At 50.7% G+C, this 20,175-nt stretch overlaps 5 protein-coding genes across 5 annotated transcripts; all 5 read right to left on the bottom strand.

Annotated features, from left to right (window-relative positions):
• Positions 1–307: 307 nt before the first annotated feature.
• LOC103985834 (pentatricopeptide repeat-containing protein At4g38150) lies at positions 308–1,612 on the bottom strand. The gene has a single exon (XM_009403685.3). The coding sequence runs from the start codon at positions 1,568–1,570 to the stop codon at positions 602–604; it is 969 nt and encodes a 322-aa protein (XP_009401960.2). The 5' UTR covers positions 1,571–1,612; the 3' UTR covers positions 308–601.
• An 897-nt stretch (positions 1,613–2,509) lies between these two features.
• LOC135611569 (arogenate dehydratase/prephenate dehydratase 2, chloroplastic-like) lies at positions 2,510–3,730 on the bottom strand. The gene has a single exon (XM_065107204.1). The coding sequence runs from the start codon at positions 3,728–3,730 to the stop codon at positions 2,510–2,512; it is 1,221 nt and encodes a 406-aa protein (XP_064963276.1).
• Positions 3,731–9,132: 5,402 nt separating this feature from the next.
• LOC135611568 (uncharacterized) lies at positions 9,133–10,796 on the bottom strand. Its single transcript, XM_065107203.1, has 2 exons — positions 10,261–10,796; positions 9,133–9,994 (listed from the first exon to the last, which is right to left on the bottom strand). Exons 1-2 carry the CDS (start codon positions 10,794–10,796, stop codon positions 9,133–9,135), a joined length of 1,398 nt encoding a protein of 465 aa, XP_064963275.1.
• A 189-nt stretch (positions 10,797–10,985) lies between these two features.
• On the bottom strand, positions 10,986–12,065 carry LOC135611567 (uncharacterized). Its single transcript, XM_065107202.1, has one exon. It carries the CDS (start codon positions 12,063–12,065, stop codon positions 10,986–10,988), a length of 1,080 nt encoding a protein of 359 aa, XP_064963274.1.
• Positions 12,066–14,721: 2,656 nt separating this feature from the next.
• LOC135612715 (uncharacterized) lies at positions 14,722–19,929 on the bottom strand. Its single transcript, XM_065109321.1, has 5 exons — positions 19,721–19,929; positions 17,386–17,656; positions 16,030–16,266; positions 15,699–15,916; positions 14,722–15,289 (listed from the first exon to the last, which is right to left on the bottom strand). The coding sequence occupies exons 2-5, from the start codon at positions 17,632–17,634 to the stop codon at positions 15,022–15,024; spliced, it is 972 nt and encodes a 323-aa protein (XP_064965393.1). The 5' UTR covers positions 17,635–17,656; positions 19,721–19,929; the 3' UTR covers positions 14,722–15,021.
• Between the last annotated feature and the right edge of the window lie 246 nt (positions 19,930–20,175).

Here is a 20,175-nt window from a genome sequence, read left to right as displayed (position 1 = left end):
ACAACAGCTGTGAAAATTTTCCCGATATAATATTAGCACAAGAAAGAAATATTTGGATGATTTCTCAACACATCCATCTTTTTCCTTGCTGCATCCAACTTGTAAACCAGCCTTCAAGAAAACCTAATTTTGTACAAACTCATTTCTTGTTGAAATTTCCAACACATCAACCTTCTGTATTAGCCTTTTTCTGGAAGATCAGACTGCAAAGCGTTTAGTCTGTAATATACTGTTTGCAAGGAAACACTAGACTTTCAATAATGAGTAGGCAAGATTGCAGAGATAAAGAAACAAACAGGGGAAGGCAGAAGAATGGAAGCTTCAACAATATAGCATGCTTCCAAGCTAAACACTTCAAAACTTGATATCCTCTGGTAGAAACATAAGTCAACAACCAGTCTAATGTTCACATTCTGACATCACATGGAAACACAACATAGAACATAGTGATGGAAATGGAAGGAACTATGCCCAAATGTCTACTCACCGACCTTAGGGAAGGAAGCACATAGTTGCAGATTATCAACTCAGTACAATCCCCAGATATGTTTGCACATGTAGTTCATAGCAAAAGTCGCAACTTTGATGTATTAGTCCACAATCACTTGCCGAAGAGCAGGTTCATGATGCCTCTATATACCTGGCCGCGCTTGCCGACGGTCTCCCTGACTGCATTCTCCTCGGGCATGAAGCCCTTCTCTGTCATCTCCTCCAGCAGGGCCCTGGCGTCGTCTTCCCTCTGCTCCCGAAGGTAGGCCTCGAAGACCGCAATGTAGGTGCCAGCGTTGGGGCGCATGCCCCTCCCCATCATCTCTAAAAGGTATTTACGAGACTCCGGGAGCCTCCCATCTTTGGCAAGGCCCTTGATGAGGACGGCGAAGGTGTAGGCATTCGGGGACACGCCGGAGGCGAGCATGCGCTCGTAGGTGCGGATGGCCTCCTTCGCGTGGCCGCCGGCGTTGGCGTAGGCCTCGAGGACGGCGGTGTGGGCGACGACGTCGGGCATGGTGCCCTTGTCCTTGATGATGGTGAGGAGCTGCAGGGCCTCGTGAATGAGGCCGTCCTTGGACAGGGCGTCGAACATCTTGATGGCGTGGTTGGTGAGGCCCTCGGTGCGCATCCGGTGGAAGATCTCCTGTAGGTCGGATGGATCGCGGGGCTCCTCCACCACAGGCTTCTTGTTGAAAGGGTCGTAGGGAGGGGGCAGCCGGCTCTTGTCGATCTCCTTCGCCTTCGTCTTTATCTGATCGCCGCCGTCCTCCTCGTCGTCGGACCAGTCGAAGGAGGCGGTGCTGTTGGTGTTCTTGGAGCTGGAGGACGCCGAGAAGCTGCGAACGGAAGCAAAGAGGAGGGGACGCCCTGACGAGAAGCGGGGGATGACGACGCAGGGAGGAATGGCCACATTGCGTCGGTACGTGTGCAAGGGAAGGGAGAAGGTGGAGGTGAGCTTGAATCCGGGGGAGTGCAAGCGACTAGAACCAAGGATGCAGAGAAAAAGGCGCTCGAAGGAGAAGGAAGACGAGGAGAGGAAGGATCGATGGACAGCAGCAGAGGCCATTGCCATGGACATGGAGCGGGGATGCGACTGGAAGAGGGCAAAGGGGATGAGGAGGGTTTAATTGGCGGTCTGGGGTCAGATCACATTCGAGCTGGGCCATAGATTGAGGCAGATTGGGCCTGACGCGGGCTCGGTGCTCAAACGCTGATTTGGAATCGGAGTATGATGGTCTCGGACGGTATTGAATTCGGATGCCACCTTTGGACCCGGATCCGATCCGATAGTAGGTAGAAAATTAAGCTCAAATGCAACCCAATCTTTCTTCCGATTGATGACATGGACACGTTTGACCACCTGCTTTTTGGTTCTACGTTGAATAATATCTCAACCACCTTCAATTGCGATAGGTGAGATATTATTGAAATTGCTGAACACGTAAACCTAACATCATCATGTCTTCATCCTAATGTCACTCAACCTTCCCTCTGCAAAATCCACGATGTGTTTGGACATATATATATATATATATATATATATATATATATCGATTTATTGATATTTAAATATATCTCTTCATTTTTTGATTCTCCTCCCTTCCCATAACAAAGAATGTTGCTCTTCATACCCAATTACCATTACAAATTGCCAAATAAAATAATCCGACCACATCTACCACGTCATTAAAAAATCTTAATAAAAAATAATTTAGAGGATATTTCTTTTAACTATAAGAGTTTAGAAATTCTAAGCTACAAATCCACCGGTCATATCTTTCTATCTCTTCTCTCTGCCTCTTACATTCCACTTAGAAACGATTTTTCAATATTAGGTGACAGTTGACTTAGGAGCGGAAGTGTCAGATTTCAGTCATTGACTTTTGTACAAGAAAATCCATATCATATATATATAGAAAATATCTTGAAATGGGTATAAATGTTATTTTGAACTATGGAGGGGCATATAAAATATTTGACAGTTTCCGAAGGGCATACATGGAATTGTAGTTACAGATCAATTAATTCCAGGGTGGCACGTGCTGACGTAGCTACCGAGCACGCGCACGAAGCCGGCGATCTCCGTCATTTGTGCGAGAGCGGCCTCGACGGCGGGGTCCGATGCGCTCCCTACCAAGTCCAAGACGAAGACGTAGTCGAGGTACGTCGCCGTCCCCAGCCCGTCCCCGCCCCTCTCCACCACCCGGAGAGGCTTCGCGCGGTTCGGCCGGTGGTCGACGCGCAACACCTTGACGCCTCGGCTCTCGAAGATCCACATCGCTCGGAACAGGTCCGACGCCCCGTCCTCCAGAGCGAAGGCCACGGTGGTCTTTTGCTCCGACCTGCGTCCTCTGGTGGAGGATGACGACGACAGGCCCTGGGCGTGGGACGGTAGCCCGAGCTGGAGGAAGCGGTTGAAATTGCCGCCCAGGTGTTGGTCCTGGAAATCGGGCTCCAGGACCCACAGGCCGAACTCCCGGGCGGCCATCTTGCTCCCGATGACCGCGGTGTCCGCGACCCGGTTCTCCGCCACGAACTGGGCGGCTTCCGCGGCGCTGCAGACCTCGTCGACCTCCAGGTCGAGGGCCTCCAGGCTCCGGCGGCAGTGGGACAGGGCCTGCGGGTGGCTGATGACCCGGCGGAGGCCGGATCTGGGCGCGCCCGGGAGGGAGAGCAAGCAATGGTTCACGGGGAGGACGAGCTCGCCCAGGATGCGGACGCCCGGGTGGCGGAGGAGGAGGTCGAGGTTGCGATCGATGGGCCCGTCGAGGGAGTTCTCGGCGGGCACCACGGCCCGGTCCGCCGAGTGGTCCTCGAGGACGGCGAAGGCGTCCTCCATGTGGGCACAGGGGAAGGCCTCGCAGGCCGAGGAGGGGAAGGCCCGGGCGGCGGCCTCCTGGCAGTAGGAACCGCGGGAGCCCTGGTAGGCCACGCGGACCGGGCGGCCGGATGAGCCACCGTCGGCAGGCGGACGATCCCCCCCGGCGGTCTGTTGCCGGAAGAGGCGCTCGAGGTTGGCAACTGCGATGTCGTGGCCCAAGCGCGAGGCCATCTCCTCGGCCGTTCCCAAAGGCGAGGGGCTCTTACGAGGACGAGAGGTGTAGACCTCTCTGCTCCTATCATGCTCTACCTTCTGATTGGCAGCAGCTCTGATATCGATACGCCCACCAAAGCGTCCTCTGTTCTTGCTGGTAATGTTAGCAGCAGAAGCCGCCGGAGGAGGAAGCCTGAGCGCCATACGCAGAAGAGAGGCTTCAGGACTGCCGCCTTCTCCTTCCTCTGAGGAAGGAAGATGGAGGGAGGCCTACAGAACCGATGTACCGATCTCCCTGGCTGAACCGAGGGCAGGTGGCCTTCCATTATAAGCACGTTGTCCTTGCGGGCGGTGGTAGGTCGAGAAAGAGGGTGAGGCGGAGCGTGTGAGGAGTTGGTAGGTGGCGGAGCACGTGCGACGTGCAAGTCACCCCCTTCGTTCTCGTTCCTCCGTTGGAATTCCTGTGGAGTATGGCTGGATTCGGTCCGGTGATGAGAGGAATCTGTGGTAGCTTCACTGTCCGCCCACCCACCCACTGCGGCATTGGCTCGTGCAGTCGTAACCGCAGTCGTGACCCGAATGGGGGGATGGACCACGAACCTCGGGAGACCGACCGTGTGAACGCTGCTGCGTTTTGGGTGCGGACGTGGAAGAGGTCGTGAGTTGCGTCGTGGGACAATTTGGACCATCGGCAGGTATCCGTACGCGACTGACATAGGCAGGTATTTAGAGACTTTTTTTTATTGGTTTCCACAAATTCCATTTACTTGGCCTTCGGGCGACGTGGCTCGGTTCGGATCCGGATGACGAGGGATCTCATCGGGACTGCGGAGGTTGTCGGCTCGGGTCGGTTCGGTCGTGGAGGTGGGTCATCGTTTCCTTATGAAGGGGGCTCCTCGCCAATGCGTTCGGAGAGGGTCGCCTCGTCTTCGTCCCTGCACACAGGTCGGGTCGAGCATCTCGACCCGACCCCTCCGATGATTAAGTTAGTCCGTCATTTTTCCCCTCCCCCAGTTCTCAGAACGTAAGGATATTTATAGGGGAGTTTTGTGTCACCTGACGTGCCTGCTCGCAGGGGGCAGGATCGTACCTTCTGATGACATCTGACATTGCTGTTGGCGTGGCGTGAGGAATCGAGCCTGAGCGATCGTTAATGGGCCTCGATTGGCGTTTTGGCCAGGCGCTGTCAGCCCGACAAAGACGTGGGGCGTCAGCCGATGTCACGCGAGTCTTATCGTAATTATCATCCTCATTATACTCTCCCCCCAAAGGAAGCTATGCGTCGGTTGCTGAAAAAGGGGGGTCTGAGGCATGGCTTCGGTTTTAAAGAACTATCTCCGTCGGGCGAAGGCCGGTTCGTCGCTCAGGGCGTGGGAAGCGTGAAGCTTGACAATTGAGGAAGGTCAGATGAGCCGTAGCGGCGCTGGGTAGTGAGTGGCTGAGGAACCTCGAAGAATGACTCGTAGGTCGAATTGGGGTCGGCCGTAGGGGTGGTAGTCCCCTCGGGCAAGCAGGCCGCGTAGGCGCGGTCTCGGGCGACATGAGGCCGAGGAGCACGACATAGGCGGCTGCGATTGAGGAGTTGGACTCGGGTGAGCAGGCCGCGCAGGCGCGTTCTCGGGCGACATGAGGCCGAGGAGCACGACGCAGGCGGCTGCAACCGAGGAGTTGGACTCGGGTGAGCAGGCCGCGCAAGCGCGGTTTCGGGCGACATAAGGATGAGGAGCACGACGCAGGCGGCTGCGCCTGAGGAGCTGGACTCGGGTGAGCAGGCCGCGCAGGCGCGTTCTCGGGCGACATGAGGCTGAGGAGCTCGACGCAGGCGGTTGCGACCGAGGAGCTGGACTCGGGTGAGCAGGCCATGTAGGCGCGGCCTCGGGCGACACACGGCCGAGGAGCTACTTTGATTGGATCTGTTAGGATCTGTTACGCTGTGCTGTGGGACGCGCGGGTGGCCAGGTAGCCTTTGGTCTATTCGGAAGTCCAAGGGACGAACCTTTTCGTGAATCGCCAGTTTTCGAGAAGATCGGCGCCTCAAGCCTGTTGTTTGCCACACGTAGCGCGCCTGTTGGTTACCCTGCCAAGCTGCATTTATGGCGGAATGACGTTGTGTCATCCCGATGCGACATGCCTGAGTAGAGGAAGGGCCGCTTTTTGGCGGGATTTTGTCTATAAGTATTATGCGGCCAGCCCCTCGAAGGTCTCCTCACTCGTTTCTATTCTGCCACTTTGGACTCCATCGTTTCATTTGCGTCGATCGTTCTTCTTCTCCTACTAAAGGTCAATAAGGATGGTGTCTTCCTCCTCTTCCTCTTCTTTGGCTAAAGTCGAGCCAATGGCGGTCGCGTCGAATCCTAACTCGTCATCCGACGAAAAGGTGGCTCGGGCCCTTGACGCTCTGATGTGGCCACACGACCTCGACTCCACCATGAGTGAGTCGTCGCTCAGTCGCCTCCGGGACCTCTACGGCATCCCGGAGGAATTTGTCCTTCTTGCTCTTGAGCCCGACCAACGGGCATATGATCCGATTCCCAAGGGTTTCGCCCTCACCCTTGATGCTTTTGAGGCCGGGCTACGCCTCCCCTTGCACCCCATCATAACCTCATGCATCTCATGGTGGCGTATCTCCGCATCCCAGATGGTTCCCAACTCTTGGCGCTATCTGGTGGCGTTCCTGGGGGAGTGCCACTACGCTAACATCACCCCGACTCGATCCCTCTTCCTTTCTTGCTTTCGACTTTCCAAGGGGTCGGGGGGCTACTATCTGTCCGCCCGAGCGGGCTTCCGAGTGAGCTGGTCTCCTTTCAGTAATAAGGGATGGAAGGGGCGCTTCTTTTTCGTCAGCCGCTCGGAGGACTGGGGGTTCGGGCTTCGATGGGCGGCGCGCGTGATAGACAACACCGCCCCAAGTTTGGACGATGAGGAGCGCCGAGAGCTTCGGAGGCTTAAAGAAATCCTTTCAGCCTCAAGAGCCATCCGGAGTATGTCCGAGCAGTGGTTGGTCGAGGCGGGTCTTAACCCGATGCCTCGAGGTATGCCCTAAGGGGTAGTTTTAGGGTTTCTCTTAGGGATTAACTAGTCAGCTGACCAATGTTAGTGCTTTTGCGCAGAGTTGGTGGTTCTCCGAGCCCTTCGTGGGGGTAAGATCTCGACGACCCCATCCACTCATTCGTCGGCCGAGGCGAAGGCTGGCTCGAGAGAGGCCTCAGTGGATGTTGAGGCCGGTCGTCCTCGAAAGAAGGCGAAGACCTCCTCGGCAAAAGCCTTTGGGGAAGTTGCGACTCAGCCAGCAGGGGCCGTCGCCACACCGGCCGGCCGCGCCGAGAAAAGCCTCGAGCGAGGTGAAGCCGGCTCGAGTAGGGAGGCGGCGGGGAAGGCCCCTCGAGAGCCCTCCATCCGCGAGCTTTGCCGCCTTCAAGCCAGGGGGGAGGACGAGCCCTACCAGGCGCGGGCGATAGGCGACCTTCCTCAGGGCGAGCCCTCCGACCCGCTGACAACCCACTGGGAAGGCCTTTCCCGAGGCAGCCGGGTGTGGGCCGACGGGGATTCCGCGGTCGGGTTTGTCAGCGGAGGGCTCCATCCCGACATAGCTCGGGACCTGTACACTCTGCCCTCCGAGGTCCTTCTTGTCAGGTCTACCAAGTCGCTGCTGTGGGTAAGTGTCATTCCGCTGGTTCGGTTGTGTGTGTTCGGATAGCTCTTGTCTTAACTCGTTTGTCTGCAGGGCACTCATTATGCCGCGACGCTGATGGACCACGTTCGCGATGCGGGGCGGATCATCGACATCCTGAGTGACCGCAATGCCGACCTCCAAAAGCAGATGGAGGAGGTCCGCGCCGGGCGGCTCCTAAGGCGGTCGCGGCAGCCGAGCAGCGCGCCTCGGATTTGGATGCGGAGGCAACGCGCCTCCGGTCCGAGCTCAAGGCATATGAGGAGTGGAATAAGGAGCTTCAGATGCATCTGAAGGCGTCTGTGGCTGAAGCTCGTTCGGCAAGGGGGGAGTCGGTCGAGCTGATCCGTCGGTTAGAGGAGTCGCGTGCTGAAGCGCGGGGGGCTGCCGAGGCCCTTGCCGTCGAGATCCGTCAGAGGCCGGAGAAGGACAAGAAACTGATCGAGGACTACAAAGATTCCTCGGGCTTTCAGCTTGGCCTTGTTCGGACTAGGCGGGTTTCGTACGAATACGGGTACCGGATCGCCCTCGCCCGCTTTAAGGCGTGCCACCCCAGCCTGGAGGTCACGGAGGATCCTTTCGACTCTTTCCTCGAGGACATGGGCGTCGACATGCCGGACGAAGTCCCATTTGATGACAGCCCCGACGCTCCAGAGGAATAAAAGTAGACTTTTCTGTATATATTTTTTCCCATTTTTTCCTTTCGACTCCTTCCTCGAGGACATGGCTGTTGTTTTACTAGCTTTTGTTTAATATAACTCTAGCTTTTGTTAAGTCCCAGTTATTATGGAAAAAACCTTTTGAGATTTTATGAGTTCCAAGTCTTTGGCAAAGCGTGGCCCTGCATCGTCGCGAGTTGGTACGTACCGACCCTAACAACTTCGATCACCCGATAAGGGCCTTCCCAATTGGGAGCTAACTTCCCACGTGCTTGGGTCGGGTCGCTAACCTCGGCCCTGTGTAAGACCAAGTCACCCAGCTTAATTGGTCGAGGCCGCACCCTGCGGTTATAGATTCTAGCGACGACCCTTTTATAGGAGAGGTCTTTTAGGTGCACATTAGCGCGCCGCTCCTCGAGTAGATCGAGATCGGCTTGCAGTCCCTAGGCCGATACCCGTTCGTCGTAGCTTGCTGTCCTCGGGGTAGGGAAAACCATCTCGGGGGGCAAGACAGCCTCGGTCCCAAACGAGAGGCTGTAAGGGGATTGTCCAGTTGCGGTCTTCAGGGTGGTCCGTAAGGACCACAGGATACTGGGGAGCTCATCCACCCAAGCTGATTGGGCCGCTGACACTCTCCTCTTAAGTCTGCTTAGAATAGATCAGTTAGTGACTTCGGCCAACCCGTTCGTCTGGGGATGGGCCATAGAGCTGAACCTCAGCTGAATCCCATAGTTCGCACAGAACTCCTGGAATCGAGCACTAGTGAACTGGGATCCGTTGTCCGTGATGATGACTTCGGGCAAGCCAAACCGAGTCATGATGTTTTTCCAGATGAATTTCTCCACTTGCTGTTCCGTGATTGTTGCTAGCGGCTCGGCTTCTGCCCATTTGGTGAAGTAATCCACGCCCACGACGATGTATCGTCGTTGCCCTGAGGCCGGTGGGAAGGGGCCGAGGAGGTCCAATCCCCATTGCGCGAACGGCCACGCACAGTCGATGGGGGACAAGGGGATCGCCGGCAGCCGGGGCATCCGGGCGTGCCTCTGGCAGGGCCTACACCACTGCACGTAGATTCTCGCGTCTCGGGACATGGTGGGCCAGTAGTATCCCTAACGAAGGATTTTGTAGGCCAAGGTCCGACCAGCAATATGCTCCTTGCAGATCCCCTCGTGGACCTCGGCCAGGACCGCCTGCGCTTCGTCAGGCTCGAGGCATCGCAGCAGGGGCTGTGAGAAGGATCGCTTGTAGAGCCGTCCGTTCACCTCGGAATACCATGCTTACGTTCGGCGAATGCGCCGCGCTACGGCCTCGTCGTTGCGAAGAATCCCGTTGCGTTTGAAGAGCAACATCTCTTGTACCCACATGGCGCGCGCCTCGGTAGGAGTTATAGCTGAAACCGAGATGGCGCGGGATGGGAGCTCTTTAACCTTGATGTGGTTTTCGTGGTCTGGTCCTGAGGCCATCTTTGCCAACTCATCGGCTCGTTCATTTTGGCTCCTCGGCACCTTAGATATCGTGAAGTGGGAGAAGTTGGAGGCTAGGCTTTTTACCTCCGCTAAGTACTTTGCCATGGTCGGTTCCCTGGCTTCGTATCCACCATTGAGTTGCTCGGCGACGAGCTGCGAGTCAGTGAAGACGTGGATGGCGTCCACCTGCATTTCAAGGGCCAGTTTGAGTCCTGCCAGGAGTGCCTCGTACTCGGCTTCATTTTTGGTTGCCCGGAACCCGAAGCGGAAGGAGCATTCGAACGAGCGTCCGTCGGGTGCCGAGAGTACCAACCTTGCGCCCGCGTTGATGGAGGTAGCCGAGCCATCCACGTGCAGGTCCCACGCCTCCTCTGTTTGCTCGGAGCTTCCATTCCCGTCTTCAACTAGTTCCGTGACGAAGTCGGCCATGGACTGGGCTTTGATAGCAGTTCTCGGTACATAATGTATGTCGAATTCTCCGAGTTCTACCGACCACTTGAGGAGCCGTCCTGCAACATCAAACTTAGACAGAACTTGCTGGAGCGACTGATCAATGATTACCTCAATCGGGTGAGCTTGGAAGTAGGGGCGTAGTTTCCGATATGCAAGCACGAGCGCCAAAGCAAGCTTCTCGATTGGCGGATACCGCTCCTCGGGCCCGTTCAGGACATGGCTGATGTAATAGACCAGTAGTTGTTCCCCAGAAGCCTCTTTGGTTGGGAGGCAGTTAAGTAAATGCTAAGCTTTTCTTCGAGAGTAACCGAGGCAAGACGGTGGAGGTTGGCCAAGTGCCGCTTGACTTGTCCAAAAGCCTCTTCACATTGTGCCGTCCACCGGAAGTCCTTGGGGTTCTTCAATGCCCGGAAGAAGGGAAGGCAACGATCTCCAGACCGAGATAGAAACCGAGATAAGGCAGCAAGCCGTCCGTTTAGTCGCTACAAGTCCTTGATTGTTCGAGGGGCCTGCATGTTGATGACCGCTTGAACCTTTTCCGGATTCACGTCAATTCCTCTTTCATGCACAATAAATCCGAGGAACCTTCCCGAATTGACGCCGAAAACACACTTCGCCGGGTTTAGTCGCAGGCCATACCTCCGGAGTGTGGAGAATGTCTCGGCCAAGTCGGTCAGGTGGTCTGCCACCATGCGACTTTTCACGATCATATCGTCGACATAGACTTCGACGTTTTGCCCGATTTGTGCGTCGAACATTTTGTTCACAGCCCTCTGATAGGTGGCGCCTACGTTTTTAAGCCCAAACGACATGGCTTTGTAGAAATATACCCCTAGATCGGTGATGAAAGCCGTGTGCTCTTGGTCCTCGGGCGCCATTCTGATCTGGTTGTAACCGGAGAAGGCATCATATAACGACAGACGGGCATGCCCGGCAGTTGCGTCGACCAGCTGATCGATCCTTGGGAGGGGATAGCAGTCTCTCGAGCATGCACGATTGAGACTCGAATAGTCAACGCACATCCTCCAGCTCCCATTAGATTTCTTTACCAGCACTACATTAGACAGCCATCGCGGGTACTTGACTTCCTCGATGAAGCCAGCCGCTAAGAGTCGCTCCACCTCTTTGCGGACGGCGAGTTGCCTGTCGAGGGCTTGACGTCGTGGCTTCTGTTTTACTAGCCGGGCATCAGGCGAGATATTCAGGTGATGCTAGGTGGTCTCTGGGTCGACGCCGGTCATGTCGGATGGCGACCAGGCGAAGACATCGGCGTTCTCTTGCAAGAAACCGACGAGCTGTTCCCGTTCTTGCCCGGGGAGTTTCGACCCGACCTGGACCGTTCGATCCGGGCGATCCTCGATCAACGGTACGTTGCAAATGGGCGCCGTCGGCTCCGGATGTGGTGTCGACCGCTTCTTTTCTCTCGGGTCCTCTAGAGGTTGGTCGGTCTTCGCCCTTTTGTGCAGCGAAACCGCCATCAGGTAGCATCGTCTAGACTCTTGGGGGCTTCCCCAAACTTCCCCTGTCCCAGCGTGGGTAGGAAACTTCACCGTCTGATGATAGGTGGAGACTACAGCTCTGATTTTGTTGAGGGTGGGGCGGCCAAGGATGGCGTTGTAAGCAGTATGAAGATCTACCACCAAGAAGGTGGACATCACCGTCTTTGTTCTGGGCGGCGCTCCCAAGGTCAGGGGCAAGGTAACAGTCCCCAATGGTGAGACCGAATCGCTGGTGAATCCCGTGAGCGCTGAGCAGATAGGCTTTAGAGATTCTTTGGTTAACCCCAACTTCAGGAAGGCATCCAGATAGAGCATGTCGGCTGAGCTCCCGGTGTCGATCATGATTCTCCTTACCTGGGCGTTAGCGATTCGAGCCATTATCACAAGCGCGTCGTCATGCTCTGGTCGCTTGACGTCCTCGGGAGGGAATGCGACCTTGGGGTCGAGGCCGCGTTGGGGAGCGTCAGTCCTGGCGGAACGGGCATATGCCTTCCTCCCGGACGTGCTGGTTCCCCCAACCGCCGGCCCTCCAACGATGACATCGATGCGGCACTTCGCGGGGCCCTCCGGGCGAGGCGAGGGCTCCCTGTTCCGTCGGATGTACCGATTGAGGTGACCCCCGTGAACAAGCTCTTCGATCTGCCATTTTAGTTCGCGGCAGTCTTCGGTGTCGTGCCCGCTTTGCTCGTGAAAGCGATAATGCTTGGACTGGTTGGCGAGCTCTCGTGGGTTTTTCATCGGGACGGGAGCCCTGAGTAACCCTCTCTCCTTTATCTGGAGAAATATCTCCATTCGGGACGTGCCCAGGGGGGGAAGAGGAGGCCTCGGAGCGGGGGGGTTGGATCGGTCCAGCCTGCGCCTAGTCATGGCAGGTTACTGCCTGGGAGCCGACTCTGGTCTGACCCTCGTGCGCTCTTCTTTCTTTCCAGCCATCCAAGCCTCAGCCGCGACGAACTGGTTCACCCGCTGAAGCATCTCAGGTAGCGCGGTGGGGGGTCTCTCAACGAGGGACCAGAAGAATCGGGAAGGTCGCAGTCCCGCCATGAACGCCTGCATCAACAGAGAGGGGTGAGCATCAGATAATCCTCAGATCCGCGTTGCAAAACGGTTCACAAAGTGGGAGAGGGACTCATCCTTCCTCTGGTGTAGTCCGAGAAGCAAGGCAACGGATGGTTTCGACCGAGTGCTGGCCAAGAACTTGAGCTCGAAGTCTCTGGCGAGCTGGTCGAATGAGGTGACCGTCCCGGTCCTCAGGCCGCTGTACCACGCGCTGGCTAGTCCTCTCAGAGTTGTGGGGAACGCCCTACACATCAGAGCGTCAGAGGTTCCATACAGTGCCATTTGGGTGTGGAAGGCGGCGACATGGTCCGCTGGGTCGGTGGAGCCATCGTATGTGTCCAGAGAGGGGAGATGAAAGTTCTGTGGGACTGTCTGATCCCGTATTTCAGGGACGAATGGGGATCCCTGATGTACGTCCTCCCCGAGCTCTCCTCTTGACCTGCGGACCTCCTTCTGCACCTCGTCAAGCCGTTGATTGATGAGGAGCAACTGGGCTCGTAGGGAGTCCGTCGAGGCCAACGGAAGGGCCTCGGGTTGCGCATGGTCGCTCCGGTCCGCCGTCGCTTGATCCCCGAGTGGGGACACCTGGACCCGAGGCGAAGCGGGAAGCTCTAGGGGTTGCGCATGAGCCTGAACGGGCGGCTCCTGCTGTCGCACCGGTTCGGCGGCCGGCGGGTGCAGCGTTCGTGAGACGAGTGGAATGATGGACCGCATCATACCGGTCAGAACTTGGACCTGATGGGTGAGGTCGAGAAAGGCCTCAGACGAGACGGGCGACGGCTCGGCGGAGGGGGCGTCGGGCGGCAACAAACCCCGGTCGTTGAAGATCCGCCAATAGCACTCTGAAGTTGTGGCGGGGTGTTCGTTACGGAGACCCGTCCGCGGGGAATGTTCCCTCGGAGCCCCGATTGGGTGAGACCCCTCGACTGCGAGTTCGATCGAGTCGGTCTGGCGATCCCTCGACATGGGAACCCTCCTTCTAGCGCCAAAATATTGGTGTAAACAACTTTAAGCCGTGGCCTCGGGGTCGACGCGGCTCGGTTCGGGTCCGGATGACGAGGGATCTCTCAGGGGGGGGTTCCTCGGGACTGCGGAGGTTGTCGGCTCGGGTCGGTTCGGTCGTGGAAGTGGGTCGACGTTTCCTACTGGAGGGGGCTCCTCGCCAATGCGTTTGGAGAGGGTCGCCTTGTCTTCGTCCCTACACACAGGTCGGGTCGAGATGCTCGACCCGACCCCTCTGATGATTAAGTTAGTCCGTCGTTTTTCCCCTCCCCCAGTGCTCAAAACGTAAGGATATTTATAGGGGAGTTTTGTGTCACCTGACGTGCCTGCTCGCAGGGGGCAGGATCGTACCTTCTGATGATGTCTGACATTGCTGTTGGCGTGGCGTGAGGAATCGAGCCTGATCGGTCGTTAATGGGCCTCGGTTGGCGTTCTGGCCCGTGTTGGCTAGGCGCTGTCAGCCCGACAGAGACGTGGGGTGTTAGCCGATGTCACGCGAGTCTTATTGTAATTATCATCCTCATCACTTATATTAATAAAAAAAAGAGGAGATGTGCTTATTGAGGCTTAGGTTGGGATTCTTAGGAAGATGGTGATCCAATATTTAATTCACAGAATTCCTTGTGTGATTGCTTACCTTTAATCTATTTTTTAATTAAAAAAAGACATGCTCTTTAAGTATTGAGAACCTAATTTTGTTTCCAAACTCAACGTTATAGATTTTTAAGGCATATTTCCAACATCAAGGAAGATTCGATGAATGATTCGTTTATGTACTTAGCATCCACTCCTATTATATAGAAAAGAATAAGGGGATGTATTAAAGAGATATTTCGCTTACCAAAATTGAGTTAGTCTAATATGGATTTTTATGCCTATCCTGTTATAAATTTGGATAAGTTACTAATAAGACTTTGAGATGGATGAGTTTACTATATTTTTTTTCTACTCAAGTCTCTCACCATATCTCATATTAAAATTACATCTCGTTCTAATATTAATTGAAGTATATCTATACAGTCCCTATGAGTTTGTTCAAAAAATTTTCTAATTTTAAAATAGGATTAAATTGGGGTATTAAAGTTTTTCCCACTTTTTCTTGTGTAGATATCTATATAAGATAATACGTTTTAGATGAAAATTGGAGGAGGACTAATTGATAGTCTCATATTACTTACTACCTATTTTTAAAAAATAGGTGACATATATTGGCTTGATAGATAATAAGTTTAACCTTTTTGGATTGAACTCATGATCAATCTCATATATGTTAACCCTTATTAGTCATCACATCACATCACATCACATCAACCAACAATAGTTAGATCATTGCCAGAGGATGTGTAAAATTGTTAATGACCGATCCATAATACTTAAAAAGGCTAAATTAGAGATAATATAATACATTCATCAAGTTATTATAAAGCAAGTCAAGTCTTTTTCCACATCTAAAATGGGACTAAACTAAGAGTGTTTTTGCTCAATTAAGAAGCAACACATGTAACTAATGTAATCCCTTTCCAACAAGGAAAAATAAAAAAAAATACATATGTACAGAAGCTGAAAATAAAGGAAAAAATATTAAGGAGACTGTGTAACTTTCTTCTTTTACAACTCCACTGTTGAAGGGTGTCATCTTGTTTGTCAAAGGATCAGGTTAGAGATTGTGTTTGTATTCTTTCATATATTATACATCATTGATCCGCCAAGAATGTACTATTGATCTTTCTTGTGGGAGCTTTGCAAGTTCAACCGAACTGCCATTCCGGTTGATGCCCCCACTGCTGTTGCTTTCTGCCTTTCTAAGATCACTCAAAGCTCGTCTCGCATAAACTGTAAAGGCAATTGTAATAGCGATGGCGACAACGAACGATACAATGTTGTAAATAATCTCCACTGGTGTCATGGTATACTTTCTGTATTTCACATCTGCCAAAGTCCGTATTAATCGCCCACTGCACCAAAATATAAGCAGAAAAAGAAGGTTTAGAAATCATAATATATCTTCCAAGAGGTCATGGATCTTCTTGGAAGGATAAAAGAAGATTTCCAGGTAAAAGAAAAAAACACAACATCGAGATGGACTGTCGTACAAATCAGCTAGGGCTGACCAAGGGTAAGTATTGGGCATCAGATCCTTTACCTTTTCAATGCAAAACGCAAAACACATTTGAGTTTTAAAACATAAAAAAGTGGACTGAAATTATTTTCTCTTATACATCATAAAGATTTGGCATGATTCCTATTTGTATGTTAATTCAGCAACATAGTTATATATTTAGAGGCATCATAATGATTGGTCATGGCTCCTAATTGTTGATTCAGCAACATAGTTATATATTTAGAAATGGGTAGATTACTAACCTATAGATGTAGATGAAAGCTTCAGGTATCATTCCAGCGATCGAACCGCTAATATAAGGTCCAAATTTTATACTTGTCACCACTACTGCATAGTTGAAGATTGTGTATGGAAATGGTGAAATCCTAAAGAGTGCAACGACCCGAAATTGATGAAACCAGCTTCCCTCCGCAGCCAGCCTAAGTATAGCAGTCTGCTGAGGCCATCTATTCAACCATCCCTGTGAACATTGATCATAAAAAAAAACAGAAAAGAGAAAACACAGAAAAATTGAGGTTCAGTGAGGGTTGATCTCCGTGAATAAAGCGGACATAAGGAATCGAGAGGTCTTACATGTATCCGCTCACGAAATAGCAAGCCAATAAAATAAGGCAACAACATGCCTATGGTAGTTCCTACCATGATTATAACAAATCCAAGACCATACCCAAAAATCATTCCTGCCAGCCACATCGATGGTCCAGAAGGAAGTAAAACAACTGGGAACAAAGCCAAGGATGCAACGAGTACCAGAGCAAGAACAGGCCGACCAAAAGCAGTTGCTTCCCACTCCATAATTGGAAGGAGAACCTACAGAGTAATTCAATGGAATCATTAACATGTCAAAATGAATGATCAGTATAAATATATTTTCCAGCTTCTAAGAAACCGAAGCCATGTACATAATGCAATATATCACATTGGATGACATAAGGTCATACGTAAGTCAAAGCTCATCCCCATAATAGTAACCTCTGAATTCTTTTTAGAGGCAAAACTCATGTAGTTTTGTACATGAGTTGAGATAATAAGAGTTTTAGATCTAACCTAAGAATCTAAATGCATGAATTAGTAGGTCCAGTGGGAAAAGACTACCAATGCAACGATGCAAGAATATATTATGAGGTAGAGTTAACACCGTTTGGCTCTAACAAGTTACGAATCTGTGCGGAAGAGATTATCTTCCTCAATAATCTCACATCAGAGAGCTATGATGGGATGGTATACAAAGCTCTATGCACCTCCAAATGGCAATTTTTGGGTACTCTTATTTGTAGGCAAGCTCATGTGATGATATTTTTTGGGTTGTAAATTAGCAAAAGTAAGGCAGTTCAAGCAATAAACATATTTTAGTGCAAGAATATGACATATGATGCAGCACAACTCATAGGTTTCAGCATGGAGGGTCAACAACCAACCAATTTGTAAATAAAACATGTGGAACCAATCAATTTAATAGTTCAGATATGGAAGATAAAATAATACATTAAGAAATAAAGACATACCAAGCATGTTTGGAATAAACTTTTCAAGACCTAGTCTAAGGTTGGGATACATTCATGTGCAAGGATTGTCATATCATGGCACAGGCGTGTATCAATATCTTTTGGACATGATGCAAAAGATATTGATACACCTGGAATGTTGTCCTACCCATACGTTGGCACCTGGCATGATGTATGCCAATACCTTTTTGCCAATGGCACCTTTGATTCTTGCTGAGACATGCCTGAGTGGCACAACTATTCTCGCTGATAAATGTGTATCTCTCATTGCAGATTGTGTAACATTTCCTGCTGAAAAATCGTGACATATGTAACCTAAAAAAATATCTAACCATAACTATTGGCAAGAACGGAATAGCTAGACTAGAACATATAGCAGAACAGAGTATTCTAACTGAATATAATTGAAGAAGGCAAATGGTACCTTCTCAAAAGCAAACGGGATTCCCCATTTGACAAAGACGAAAATAAGTAGCAGTAGAAGAAAGCAGCAAAAAAAAAATTTCATCCACCAGATGCAGGAATTTGATTTAGCTTTCTCAACTGCCTGTTGAGAATCAAAATTGGCCATTCTTGTCTCACTTGGCAACATTAATCTTGCATACTCATCTTCCATTGTTCGTAGCTCAGAGGTCTCAATGTTCTTTACTGACATCTCAGATGCACTTGACATCTTTTGTGAAATTCCACACAACCTGTTAGACAAGGGACAAGCATTAGAATAAAGGCCAATGGAAAACAAAAAAAATCAAAATCAAAACCAGTATTGACCTAAATTAATTGAGACACACACAAGATCATTCAAAGAATGACTTGGATACAGATTACACAACTACAATGACAAATATATGGGCCACATATTTACAAGTGTGGGTACTTTTCACATATTTTTACATATGTATTGACCTTTGCGCCAGTGCAGGAAATATGCTTTTATTATTTTAGGGAGCTTCACTAAACAATACACAGATATATATGTTTGTATGGTCACACAATGCAATTAGATCTCAGCTAGTTAAAATAAGATTACGGCAGGTTAATTTTAGCCCACATGTGTTGTCCCATTATGCCAAAAGTTAATTCTAGCAAAACTAAAGGGCCAAGGAAACAGGGACATGAACAACCACCAAAAATCAAATTGGCAATAGGCATGAAGAATGCTAGTTACTAGACAGAAGGCCACGAGCTATAGAATGAAGAATTTGAGTATGTTCATGGAGAAATGATCATATGCCAAGAAAGAATCCCACTGTTCTGCAAACTTAGTGTTATCTGATTTGATCTTTGAGAAGATGATAACTTCTAGCTCGAGCTTTGTATCGCTTCGCAAATGGGATCAAAAGAATAATCAATAGCTTAAGCATGTTACACTAGATAAATCTACAAGCTATCCATCTTAAGAAGGCATTATAAAGGACTTTTCATTTAAAATGTTCATTAGTCAGCTTTTGATTGGTGTACAATTAGTCTACACATATCTAAAAGCAATCTCAGGATAGAAAGATCAGATATTTTGACAAATCAATTTGTCAGGTTAGTATCAGTAATACCGTGATTTAAAACTGGCAGATTTTCCATGCTTCCGTACTCTTCTTCACTTGCTGTATCACTCTAGTTAACCTCATACAAAATCCACCATTGTTCCAGGTCATGCTCTTCTTTATTTTGTCTTGTGTTTTAACTTTTCTCCAAAGTTCCCAACATTTTATCCAACTTGAAATCTTCCACCAAACAGAAAATGACTACTTTTTCTAGTCTAGATCATATCCACGATTATGTTCCAACTTGCATGCAAAGGATCACTGCCTAGGTCATCTCACGATATATAGATGTTTTTACTTCTAAACTGCAAGAAGTTAAAGGGTTCCAATTTTATTCCTGCATAATCTTTTATGCACTAAACTGTGCCAACTAGGATCAAAACTCATAAGCGTGTGACATGCAGTGAATGTTGGATATCCAACGGAATCTATTGCCTCGTAATCAGTATGCACCTCTAACCCAATACTGGGAGTCTGCAATCCTCCGACATCACTCCATAAATAAGTTCAACAAATCTAAAAGCTACAAACTTAAATTTCTGAACTTTGGCTTCACTCGATGTTGTCAATAGCAAGAGCGCTTAGGCCTATAGATTAAGAGTCCACATGGGTACGATATCTGTGTTGCTGTCAGAAATCTGTCTTGAGAGCTTCAATGTCTAATGACCATATACAGAAAAGGAAAAGAAATTCCATGTTACTCGACGACTTGTGCCTGATTGCTTTTCAGATGCATCGGTACACATTCCTATCTAACTCCGACCAGAGTTGCTGATACGACGCTTTAATTCTCTCCGACCAAAGACTCTATGTTGAGATATCAGGGTAACTAGCAACTTCCGGTATCGGAAATTAGCTCGTCATGCAACCAACAACTTGGGACCGGACCGCCCAGGAATCCATGCCATAGTATTATGACTGAAGGACACAGAACAGAGATATGGGCGTCATTCTTTGCCTCTTCGATCGGTTTTCACAAAGGCAGCTCCTTTAATCCAGATTAAGCGAAGGAAAAATCAAGTATTTTGCTGGATCGGAACGAATTTTGGTGCTTGCAACTAAAGCTTCCATGTTTAGGTCACATCAAGAAGAAAACGATGCAACTCGTACAATCACATCAAGAAGACAGACACAGCGAAAAGAGTAAATTCTTGATGGAAACATGGAGGAATTCCGAGGCAAAAAGAAGAGGAAGAAAAAGAATGAAAAATCTCTTACCTTGTGAGGACTCTTAAGGTAGGGAAGGGGGGTTGAGACCTCGAGCAGATGAGACGTCGAGAGTAAAGGGGGAAGGAGAAGACGGAGGGACAGGGAGAGAAAAGGAGCGGCTCGTTCTGGGGTTGTCTCGGTGTTTGTTCTGGGGCAAAGGGTGCCAACAAGAGTAAAGGATTCGATGCAGAGGAAGCTCCTCCCACAAGGCGACGACCAGCCGCGGCCTTTTGGTAGCTCGCTCAAACGCGCGAGGAAAGCGAACACGATCGCCGTTCCCGTGCAAGGTATCGGGGGTGACGTCTGCCTCTCACAGGCGACATGGGTCCCGTCGCTTGCGGTCTTGTGACGAGAACACGTCAACCGTGTCATTTCTCGTGGGTGGTTCACCCTGCATCGTTTCCGATTTGAGTCAAAACGCGCTGGTTGCCTAGTCCGCACGGTTTGTCAGCGGCAGCAGAAGA

Source organism: Musa acuminata, chromosome BXJ2-5 (assembly GCF_036884655.1).
Source record: "Musa acuminata AAA Group cultivar baxijiao chromosome BXJ2-5, Cavendish_Baxijiao_AAA, whole genome shotgun sequence".
Taxonomy (NCBI): domain Eukaryota; kingdom Viridiplantae; phylum Streptophyta; class Magnoliopsida; order Zingiberales; family Musaceae; genus Musa; species Musa acuminata.
This window is presented reverse-complemented; position numbering and strand designations above follow the sequence as displayed.

What these genes read in the sequence shown, in the direction of transcription:
- LOC103985834 (XM_009403685.3), bottom strand. Translation starts at nt 1,570, where the DNA reads ATGTCCATGGCAATGGCCTCTGCTGCTGTCCATCGATCCTTCCTCTCC.
- LOC135611569 (XM_065107204.1), bottom strand. Translation starts at nt 3,730, where the DNA reads ATGGCGCTCAGGCTTCCTCCTCCGGCGGCTTCTGCTGCTAACATTACC.
- LOC135611568 (XM_065107203.1), bottom strand. Translation starts at nt 10,796, where the DNA reads ATGTGCGTTGACTATTCGAGTCTCAATCGTGCATGCTCGAGAGACTGC. An exon ending in CCTCGAACAATCAAGGACTT is followed by an intron (nt 9,995 to 10,260) that starts GTAGCGACTAAA and finishes CTATTACATCAG; the next exon opens with CCATGTCCTGAACGGGCCCG.
- LOC135611567 (XM_065107202.1), bottom strand. Translation starts at nt 12,065, where the DNA reads ATGGAGATATTTCTCCAGATAAAGGAGAGAGGGTTACTCAGGGCTCCC.
- LOC135612715 (XM_065109321.1), bottom strand. Translation starts at nt 17,634, where the DNA reads ATGTCAAGTGCATCTGAGATGTCAGTAAAGAACATTGAGACCTCTGAG. An exon ending in TCCCGTTTGCTTTTGAGAAG is followed by an intron (nt 16,267 to 17,385) that starts GTACCATTTGCC and finishes ATTACTCTGTAG; the next exon opens with GTTCTCCTTCCAATTATGGA. An exon ending in GCTTTCATCTACATCTATAG is followed by an intron (nt 15,290 to 15,698) that starts GTTAGTAATCTA and finishes ATTTTGGTGCAG; the next exon opens with TGGGCGATTAATACGGACTT.